General features: G+C 38.0%; 1 protein-coding gene across 1 annotated transcript in view; it reads right to left on the bottom strand.

Annotated features, from left to right (window-relative positions):
- ADAM23 (ADAM metallopeptidase domain 23) overlaps positions 1-11,801 on the bottom strand; it is a 225,903-nt gene that overhangs the window by 27,078 nt on the left and 187,024 nt on the right. Inside the window, exons 20-23 of the mRNA XM_006889120.1 lie at positions 10,996-11,059; positions 9,030-9,135; positions 4,229-4,348; positions 2,647-2,815 (exon numbers count right to left, since the gene is read on the bottom strand). Coding sequence (XP_006889182.1) covers positions 2,647-2,815; positions 4,229-4,348; positions 9,030-9,135; positions 10,996-11,059 — 459 coding nt within the window. The remainder of the gene's footprint in view (positions 1-2,646; positions 2,816-4,228; positions 4,349-9,029; positions 9,136-10,995; positions 11,060-11,801) is intronic.

Raw genomic sequence — 11,801 nt, 5'->3', positions numbered from 1 at the left:
ATCAAAATTATTTAAAAAAAATAAATAAAATGTAAACAAAAAAAGAAAAGAAAGATAGGAAGTCACCTTCTATGCCATTTACAGCCTCCAAACACCTGCTAGAAGACAAGCTATGACCTGGTTCTGACTCAATGATAATGAGTTTAGATGAGAATTACTAGTCAATACTGCATCCCCTATGAGCCTATGCTTCAATCAAAGCCAAAACTCAAGATATTTACATGTTATTGTTGCTGTTATGTGCCTTTGAGTCACCTGCAACCCACAGCAACCCTATGTACAACAGCTTTGAACCTTGCCCTGCCCTGAGCCAGTCTCACTAATTCCAAACAATCCAACCCCCATTGCCCCAGTCACTGTATCAATCCATCTCATCTGGGGTCTTCCTCTCCTGTGCTGTCCTTTCACCCTACTGAGCATGATGTCCTTCTCCAAGGACCAGTCTTTCCCGGTCACATGCCCAAAGTATGTGAGATAGAGCTTCAAAATCCCAGCCTCCAAGGAGAAACTTGGTTTTACCTTCTCCAAGACAGACCTATTTGTTTTCCTGGCAGTCCACTGTATGTTTAAGTCTCTTCTCCAGCACCACAATTTGAAGGCATCAATTCTTCTGTCATCCTTAGTCATCGACCAGCTCTCTGATGCATAGCAAGTAATTGCAAAGACCATGGCCTGGATTAGGCACATCTTAGTCTCTAGACTGACAATGTCGCTCTTCAACTTTCTGAAGAGGTCCCTGACAGCAGATTTCCCCAACACAATTTGTCTTTTATTTCCTGACTACTGGTGCTAAGAATGTTGACTGTGGAGCCAAGCAAGCTGTAATTGTTAACAATCTCAATCTCTTCTCCATTTATCATGGTGCCGCCAACTGGCCCAGTGGTAAGAATCTTTGTCTTCTTGATGTTAAGCTTCAATCCATATTGAAGACTACAGTCCTTAAGCTTCTGTAGCAAGTGCTTCAGGTCCTCTTCAGTTTCAGCAAGCAAGGTTGTGTCATCTGTATAACATAGGTTGTTGATGAGTCTTCCTCCAATCCTGATGCCACATTCCTCTTTATAAAGATACATACAAGCTATTTATTTAAATGTTTCCATTTATTTTACCCCAACACTACTCACTAATTTCTGTCAAGTCAAACCCCACTCATAGAGAACCCTCTATTGAGTTCTGGTGGCTGTAAATCACATGGCAGGAGACTGTATGTTTTTCTTCCTTGGAGTTCTGGCTGAATCAAACAGTCAGAGAGGTGAGGCTTTTGAGCCACCAGCACAGCCTCCTGGGCGCTAGGCACCAGAGCTCCTTCCATGTCATATGCCTTAAGTCTTGGATTGTTTCACCTTCATTCCAGAACTTCTTTTTATATTACTCCCCTTCATTCCTTACATCTCTTTTATAATTTCTAACATCTTCATAAATTTTGAGATACTTTCTTTTTGCTGAGTCTAATTTAAAAAATTGTTAAAACTTGCCTGTTGATATTAAGCTCATGCTTGTCAATTAAGTCTAGCTTGTCCAATATATATAGTCAGGAAAATAAATATATATACAGGTGTAATAAAGGAAAACATCTTTGATTTGGCTGATGCTGGTCCAAGCATCATTGAACAACCTTCAACATGTGAATTATATTTAGGATTAAACATCTTGTTTAATGTTCTCTTGTGTATGTACAGATATTCAAAGTACATGGTAAGCACTTGAAGGTCAATTACTAATAGGGTTTAAAAGTTACTTTGAGTGTAACTGCATCATTAAATTACACATGCAACAATGTTTGTTTGGCAAATGTTGTGACACATGTAGCATAAGAAGTTGTTGCTGTTAGAGTCTGTCAATTATGACTCATAGCATCCTTAGGAACAACAGCTCTGAGTTTGTCCCAAACTGCACTATCCTCATGACTTTGAATATGACTGAGTCCATTTTTACAATCGCTGTGCTAAGTCCAACTTGTTGAGGTTCTTCTTCTCTTTTTCAAGCATGATATGTTTTTCCAGGCATTGGCTCCTCTCTACAACATGCTCAAAGTACATGATACGAAATTTCACCATCCTTGTCTCTGAGGAGCAGCCTGGATGCACTTCCTCTAAGATAAGACTTTTTGTACTTACAATACAAAGCCCAATACAAAGAAGGTGTTTCATTGGGGAAAATCTGCTGCCAAGGACCTCATAAAGAACAAAGATGTCAGTTTATAAACACCTGATTCAAACCATGGACTTATCAATTGCTTTCTATGCATCTGAAAGTTGGTAGGTCAATAAAGATGACAGAAGAATTGATGCCTTTGAAATGTGATGTTGGAGAAGAGTACTGAATACTCCATGGACTGGCAAAAGAATAAACAAATCTGTCTTAGATGAATCAAGTTAGCCACATGAAATCTATAGTTTAAGAATCATATCACTTTTCATTCAACTTCTTCATTAATCAACAATAAAAGAAATAACAAAAAAATAACTAAATATGCAATCATTAACAACACGTTTGGCTATTTTTCTAGGCAGATAAGGACAGTGAATGTTAGTGCACAGATACTAGGAAAGTCCCAGAAAGCAGAGACTGAGTCAAAACTTTAACCACGATGAACTTTTATCATGTTCATAGCGGCAAATGGAGGCTGGAACAGTGAAACCTACTCACCCCGTGGCCCGAGCAGACCTTGCCTTTGGAATCAAGTGGGCAGCTGCTCATATTTAAGGCCTGAATCTGCAGACACTTCCGATCTAAACACATCATGGATGGGCCACATGGCGTTCCATCTTCTACGTATCCCACATCTGTATCGTCATCTAAAACCACATGAGCACCACTAGGAGGAGAAGATATGCAAACAGTCATTGGGACCATACTTAGAAACAGAAAGTCAAGATTACAAGCTAGATGGAGTAACACTCAGGTCTGTGGACCTGACTTCCTCCTAGCAAGGGCCCATTCTTCTCACCCTTCGTTACTTCCCCTGAATAAGAGATGATGATAAAGACACTCACTTTCTTTCATTATTATTTTATGGAATTGCATTATAAAAAAATGCCATGGTACAAAGTAAATCTTAAAACTCCCAAACATTAAGCTAGAGGAGGGTGCTTACAACTAAACAATTAGAAGAAAACATATCACCAACTCACTACAGCTTTAAGATTGACAGGGGTAGGAAAAAAGAAGACAGCAGAAACAACAAATGTAAACATTTGAAAATTATTACTCCCTTCTGAGAATTTTTAATTGATGATAAAATCAGTTACTCTTAATTTGTACTTTTAAAATGTCAAAATTAGTGAGAACTTGAATTTGAACAATAATTAGAGGCATAATTATTAAAAGAGTATCATGTTGGCACACTTAGAAATATACTACTTTAGAATACAATTAAACAGGGCTGCTCAATGACTAATTTATCTCCAGGAAGCATCATACTGTCTAAAATTCTGTTACTTTCAGAATTTGTTTCAGAGCTATTTCAAAGATAAAAGTTGGCAAATATATGATCAAGAAAGTATTACTCAATTGATTGTTCAGTTCAAAATTGTTTTATATTTTTGAGACTCTAAAATATAAAATCTCATATTATTTAAAATCTTACATTTAATTACCGAAAATGAATGTTTTGTTACTTTGAAAATACCAGAAATAATAATGTAATGTTGAAGGTGCTTTGGTAGGAGTAATCCTAAAAGTGTCCGGAGCAATAACAGAATCATGTGAGTGGGAGCACATCTTAGAATGACTGCCTTGAAGGGGAAGATGCTTATTTTTAGAATGCCTCCCTAGCTTATGAGCTTTTACTTGTAGAAAACTGGATCTCAAATGTTTCTCTAATAGAAATGACATTCTGATAAATATTTTCCATATGTGACTGAGTATTCAATCTTCTACATTAGATATTTGCTATATAAACTCTTTTTTCATAAAAAAGTAAAACACATATGCAATGTTTACACAGTGACATTTATAAGACTTTAATCACTGGTAACCAGGGAGTCTATATTTCTAATCTGAAGATTATGATGATCAAAAAAATCCCAAGCACTGATAACTAGTGAAAATAAGAAACTTTTTGGTAGTTTAATAACCAATATACAACTCTGTTTACTTAAATGATTTCTAGCACGAAAGAGTGATAATAAACTATCATTCTCCTGGTATAAGAATTAGAATCTCTTTTGATTATTCTACATTTGTAATCCTGATGTTGCACTGGGTTTTCCAATATTTAAAATGTTACCTGCAGTCAATCACTCGGCCTTGATGGTAGAAGGAAGTTGGAATGATCTCACCTTGAAGTTGACCAATGCGCGGAGCACGAGTAAGATTAGTACAGAGTAAAAATCCACAGAACACATCACTGAACAAGTTAAAAGGAAGAAAATACAAGGAGAATTAAACTAAAAAAATTCAAAACTACTCATATATTTAACTTTAAAAAATATTCTTTCTTTCTCAATATGCACATATATTGAAGATACTGTTCTGACTCTCCTTCCTCTCCTTCTAACAGAATCAGGTTTTGGGGGGACAGAAAAGTGCCTCGTCCTGAGAGAAAAATTATGACTGGTATCTAAGGTAGCTAGAGTACCACCATTCCTACGCCTGCTTTCCTGCCCATATAATTTCTCCCCTGTCCCTAAGTTAGACGTAGTCACCATGATGCAGTTTCAGTGTGTAGAGTGAGGTAAAGATAGTGAGAGAAAAGCAAGGGAGAATTTTGCTTTGTGGATAAAGGCTTGTTGCTCCTAATCTCACTTCCTGTTGCAATTTAGAGGTCTGCAACCATCGTGTAGTCATGAATTCACAAGCTTAAGTGAAAATGACAGAAGAAGAATCAATGTCTTTGAGTTGTTATGCTGGAGAAGAGTCCTGAACATATCATAGACTGACAAAAAAAACAAACAGGTCTGTCTTAGAGAGGGTGAAACCTAGTGTCTCCTTGGAGGCTAGGATTCTGAAGCTCTGTCTCATATACTTTGGGCATGTAGTCAGGAGAGACCAGTCCTTGGAGATGGGCATCATGCTTGGAAAGGTGGATGAGCACTGTAGGAAAGGAAGACCCTGGAGGAGATGGATTGATACAGTAACTGGGGCAATGGGAGTTGGTGTGTCGGAATCAGTGAGACTGGCTCAGGACAGGGCAGGATTCAGAGCTGCCGTACATAAGGTCAATATGGGTTCCAGGAGACTCGACAACACATAACAACTAGAGGAAGGGGAAACACAAACAGAGTGGGAAGAATTTGAGTCCTCGGCAACATTCTAAAATGACTGACCCAACTTGTACTTCTAGCCTATTATGTAGACAATGAACTTCTAATCAGCAATAACTGAAATGGTAAGTCCCAGAAAAGGAAATTCATGAGCAACGCATGTGTGAACAGGTTAAGCCTTTCTGGTAGCAAGGTAAACGCAAATTAACAGCACAATAATACAGCTGTTTATATCCACTAGGATAGAAAAAGTAAAAAGTTTGATAATATCAAGTATTGGTAAAAATGTGGTAAGGAACAGTTTTTACATGTGTATTACTGCCATATAAACTAATTCACAAGCTTTGAAAAAAGATATTTGTGTCATCTAGTTACACTAACAAACTCATAAATCTCTTTTGATCTAGCAATTTTTCTTTTAGGTGCAGGTCCTAGAGGAGTGTTTAAATGCTCAACAACATTTGCAGGAATACCATGAAGAATTTTCACATCAGTACAGTTTGTAATAACCAAAATATGAAAACAAACAAATGTCCATCAAAATTAAGTGGACAAGTAAATCATGGTCTATTCGTATGAGTATGAATGAAAAGATAACTATCTATAATAGAAAAGACTCTTCAAACTGCTGAACTTTTGGAGCAAAATCCAAAATAACATATGCTGTATGATTCCTTTCATGTAAAGCTAAGTAGACTTCTGGGAAAATACATTGTTTAGAGAAAAAATTCAGACAGTAAAACTCAAGAAAATCAAGGAAGCAATTGCCAGGATGGTGGCATCTCCAGGCGGTGAGGGCAAGAACTGTGATGGAGAGGACCAGGACACATTTCTGGGATGCTGCCGCATTAATCCTTAGCCTAGATGTGGATTGTATGGATGTTCACATCATAATTATAGTTATTAATATATGTAAATTACATTTATTATCTATTTATTACTTCATAATTATTTGCTTGTGTATTTATGTATTATTCTCTTTTTTTCCTTACTCAGATCATTCCTGTCAAATTGGTTCTGCCTTACAGCAATTTCCGAGGTTGCGAATTGTACTGACAGGAGACTGCTATTTATACCCCAAGGAGCTGTTGGTGAATTCAGACAACCAGCGCAGAATGCCTCTGGGCCAGCAGCATAGCACAACTCATCACCGATTAGGCCATGCAAGTTTATATGCTATATGTTACAATTAAAAAAAAAAATTAAAACATGTGGTAATTTTCCTAAACTGACTGGTGGCTAGTATGTTTTATAATGCCCCAACTCAATACCTCTCAAACATTTTTAAAAGTTAACAAGAAACAGAAATATCAGATGCAAATTTTTCTGTTCTTATTTTGGTTTAACTTGAAGAAAACGTGATCAGGGATTTCTTTCTTTGTAAGGCTTCATTCACCACCAGAGACTACAAGGATTTGTAAAGCTTCATAAAATAGAGAGATAAGTAAGTAGAAAAAGAAAACTTCCCTTAAATCCTACTCTCCTTCAAAATTGTCAGAAAGTTCTTCACTTCAGTGAGAGGCAAGAAGGTGTGCTGAGTGGGAAAAGATGTGGCAGTTGATTCTCAGAAAGATTTATGGCCTCAGAAACCCTATAGGGCAGCTCTACTCCTTCTCTAAGAGTCTCTATGAATAATAAATGACTCAACAGTAATGGGTTTGGGTTTCTGTCTATAATTTGATGGTCCCATAGATCCAAGTGATTGAATTAACCTTAAGTAACTCTTAAGTCTTAGAATTCTAACTTTCCTCAACTAAAAAGGAGGAAATGTTGCTAATGTACTCTGAGAAGCAAGAGAGCTCTCTTGAGGTAAGAGAGCTCAGATCTGTACTCTTGTTACTGTCAAGTCAGTTCTGACTCACAGCTTTTCCACACAGCAGAGCAGAACTATCCCACAGAGTTTTCTCAGCTGTAATCTTTATTGTGCTAGAATGTCAGGTCTTTCTCCCAAGGAGCTTCTTTTAAGCCTTGAACTGTCAGCTTTACAGTTAGCAGCCAAATGTTTTACAATGGGCCACCAAGGCGCCTTAAACTATGCCCTAATAGGTGCTTTGTGCAAAATTAATTTCTGATGAATACCCTACATACCTAATTCAGTTAAATGGCATTGTACTCATCAAATGAGCTGTGGACAGGAAGCCTCTTATTTAGAGTCTACAGGACCTGGGGGAGGGCCTTGGTATTTAAAAGTCAGGTGGGACCTCAGGCCTGGTGTTAACTGTCTTTGGGACTAATATTCTTCCAACCAGTACAGCACTGGTCAGTCAATTTGCTGTACAGAGCTAATCTGGGGTTGCTGTGATGCTGAATGCTGTCCCACTGGTGTGTCAAATACCATAAGGGTTACTCATGGTGGACAGTGTTTTGTGGAGCTCCCAGATTAAGACAAATTTGGAAGCAGGTGTGGAACCTGCTTTCTAAACAACTGAGTCTGGAAACTCTATGAACTTAGAGAAATGGTGATAGTTGTAGAACAGGGTTCAGGTCTTTTGTTCATAGGGTTGTGCTAGACTAACCAGCACTTAACAACAAAAACAGCAACAACTCATCAAATGATAAAAAACATATTATTTCCCTTTCATTTTTCAAAGTGAAAAACATACATTATTTCATTTTGAGGATTTTTTCACAAATATATGCTGGACATATTTTCCATAAAATCTGTATGTTTGGGTTTTTTGTTTCATTTTATTTATACTGATTTACATACAGAATTCATAACGTTCATAAACATTGTTATTCACACAGGACCTCTATGCTTTGCCTGTTAAATTCTGCAGATAGTTCATTTGAAGGTTATCTTTCCTATCAAAACAGAAAAATTAAAACTTGCTATTAAAGTATTTTGGCAAAGTATCACTTAAAACTATCATCAAAGAATACTATGCAGCACTTAGGAACAACAATTTTGAAAAACACTACATAACTTGGGAGGGACTGGAGAGCATTATGCTTAGTGAACTAACTCAGTCTCTTAAGGCCAAATACTGCATAAGACCAGTATTGTAAAAATAGAAGGGTAACTAGTAAAATGTGTTTGGGGGCCCAAAGACAGAAGAGATGTGAGCAGAGGGGTGAGAGCGAGCAGAGAGGGGTGAGGGTGGGCAGGGCGGATATCACAGGGTCACACAATTTGGTTGGTTGAGGGAGAGGATAAAGGAAATAGGAAAGATCTGATGGATGAGACCTGAAAAGACAGGTTAATGACAGGGCATAGTTCAATGGTGATTAATTTTATAAAACACAATGTATGAGAATGACCGTATGAAATGCTATGTGAATGAAGTGTGAAATACAATGTATATGAGTTTTTGTATGTTTGTTTATGGAGTTTTTTTTTTAATCATACTAGTATACAAATTTTGTATGTAAACCAAAATAAAATAAAAATGTAAAATAAAACATCACCAACTGTGTGAGAAATTTTAAAAATTTGACAGGAAAAGTGTAAATCTGTACCAAAGATAAGTCCATGACTATTTGGCCTCCTTGACCTTTTGACACAGCATCTTCAACAATGGGCTTGAGTGTGGCAGAGATTGTGCAGAACACGAAAGCTAGGGCACAATTTTAATCTGTTGCTCACACAGTTGCTATGAGTCAGAATCGACTTGACAGCACCTAACAACAATAATCTGACCTCTAGATATACAAATGCAACAACAATTACGAATGTTACTACTGTAACAACACAATTTTAAAATGTTTAATTTAAATTTTTAAATTGTTGAACATTTGAAAAATAACAACAGTGACATCTCTTTTGTGCTTAATTTTACTCAGAGTTTCCAAGCCCTGTAATTACGGAACAGAGTGATTACTCACTGTTTGCTGCACTGGACCCACCGGTCTCCATCCTTTCCACAGTTCCCCTTCTCAGTGCCTTCTGTATTTAACTTCTCGTAACAGAACTTGTCAGACCCTGCAGCCTCTTTTGGAGATGGGCAAGAGGAAAAAATATATTTCAGTTTCTTTTGTTATCTATATCCAGTAGTATGCTGATAAATATTTAACGACTGCCTGGGGGAGGGAGGAGAAACAGAATCTGATTTGTAGCATTTGTTAATGCCACAGTATAAATACTAGAGGGCTGACTTATAGATTCAATGTCAAACAAATACACTGCAAAATCCCTGAAAACAGAATGACTGGGTCTTGAAAGTTGATTCAAAACAATTCCAACACAATACTGTTTGGATTTTTTTGGTTTTTAACCACAGAAAAATTTCTTTTTGATTCTTGCTTGCATGGTTAAGGCTGAAAGTGGGAATGTCCATCTGTAACATGAATTTGTGACTATTAAAAGAACATTATATCACTCTCTTAACTTTCCTCAATTAATGAAAAGGAAATGCCACTAATGTACTCTGAAAGTATTATCAGTCCTTGAACAAAGAGTCCTCAGATATGTGCTGTTCTTGTTGCTTATAAAGCTAATAAACATTGTTAAGTCTGTTTTATTTCTGGAGTTATTGTAAAGTCTTAGCCTACTGATACCTTATGTTGGCACTTGGCTTTTGATATTTAAATGTTTAATAATATAAAAATGTCTCTATTATCTTTGCCTTGTCAAAACTGAAGTTCAAAATGGGAATCTATCTGTTAAAGGATATTTGTCAAACACTGGCATCCTTTGTGCCAGGAACTCTGTTCTCCATTTGTGTACTTTCTTTTCCTTTGGGTGACCCAGCCTTAGCCAGAAAGGCAGAACTATTTCTCTCTTTTCCAGCCTTTCTTTCATCAACTAATGTTCTAGGAAGGCACTGCACAAGTCAGGCAGAGAATCTATATACCACCAGGTAGGGAATGTCCTGGAAATCTTGGCCATCCATACACCTAAGTTGTAACTGTCAGTGCTTCAGGAACTATGTGCATTTTTCCTTCAAAAAGAGTTGTTAAGTGCCGTTGAGTCACAGGAGACTCATAGCGACCCTATGAAGGAGAGTCCTCAACGCTTGTGTCTTTCATCCTCTCTCCAGGTTCATAGGGTTTCCAGAGACAAACTATTACGGAAGTACACTTAATTTTAAAAATAAGTGTACATCAGGTTGCTATGAGTTGCAGAAGATTCAATGGCACATAACAACAAGAAGTCTGGTAATTGGTGGTGGAGGGGGATTACAAGGCTAATTAAGTGGGGTAGATTGATACTAAATGGTGCATATAATTGGATATTAAACATGATGGCTGTACTCTAAGTCTAATCTTTGCAGGTGGATATGACACCCTTCTTCACAGCCAGAGTCACTGAATTTGAACCCAAGGGTTTACTTAGGCTTTGTGACTGAGTTTCATACTTCTATCAATTCTAGGAACCCTTTTCTAAACTGGCTTTAAAACAAAAGAAAATACTATGTAGCATACAGGAGACATTTTGTAAATTATTATCTAACTTGTGAGGGACTGGAGAGCATTATGCTGAGTGAAGCAACTCAGTTCCACAAGGACAATTATTGCATAAAACCACTATTATAGAATGAATATAAGGATCCAAGGGGGGGGGTTGGAAGCAGAGGGCTGAGGATGTTCAGAGGTGGGGGAATTAGTCATGGGGTTGTACAATTTGATGGGTGGTGGGGTAAGGGATATTGGAAGAATATGTTCTGGAAAATATGTATGCAAATTTTGTAAATAAACTATAATAATAATAAAAAATATAAATGAAACTTTTAAGAAACAACAAAAGAAAACATTTTCCAGGCTGAGCCTTTCCTTCCACAACACTGGTAGTGAGAAAGAGCATTACGGGGAAACCAAGTCACCCAGCGGAGGGCAGGAGCACAGGACCTACTTGATCCCCAGATGTACTGGCACTGGTTGTCCCTGGTCTTGCACTCTCCATTGTAGCAGCGGCCCTGAGGAAGAGGACGCACAGTGAGACACACGGGGCCAGTGAAGCAGGCGGAGCCAGTGAGACACACGGAGCCAGGGGCCTTTGCTGCGACATTCTGATTGTGAGGTCTCCCTGCACTTATCTGGATTATGTTTGGGGGTTTTTCCTTCATTTGGTTCATATTCTAATATTTTCACAGTGGCCAAAAAGAAATCTCACACATCTTAAGAGGTGCATTAAAAGAATGCAATGGACAATCCAAACTTGACACTTTCAACACTGACCTCAAAGGACGGTACTCTAAACACCAACTTAAAAACCAAAAATCCCTAAGCCATTTAGTCAATTCTGCCTCATCCTGGTCTGATAGGACAGAGCAGAAGAGTCCGATAGTGTGTCCAAGGCTGTAACCTTTCTAGAAGCAGATTACCACGTCTCTCTCCTGTGGAACAGTTGGTAGGTTCAAACCCACTGGCCAGTTACTTCGCATCCAACTGCTTAACTGCAGCACTATAATGCTTCTTAAATTCAGGCTGTTGCTGTTGTTGGTATAGGCCGTGGAGTCAGAACCACTCACAGCTGACTGCACCCGAGGAGACTGTCCACTTTCTCCTGAGGAGCATCTGGTAAGTTAGAACCTCCTGCCTTTGGTTTGGCAGTGGAATTTCTTACCCACTAGGCCACCAAGGTTCCCTAAATCCAAGGTGGTGGTGATTGTTATATGCCGTCGAATAGCTTGCGACTCATAGCGACCCTACGTACAA

This window comes from Elephantulus edwardii, unplaced genomic scaffold (assembly GCF_000299155.1).
Source record: "Elephantulus edwardii isolate Elephantulus edwardi_28Jun2011 unplaced genomic scaffold, EleEdw1.0 scaffold00075, whole genome shotgun sequence".
NCBI classification, from domain to species: Eukaryota; Metazoa; Chordata; class Mammalia; order Macroscelidea; family Macroscelididae; genus Elephantulus; species Elephantulus edwardii.
The sequence above is the reverse complement of the archived record's forward strand: the minus strand, read 5'-3'. Positions and strand labels throughout refer to the sequence as shown.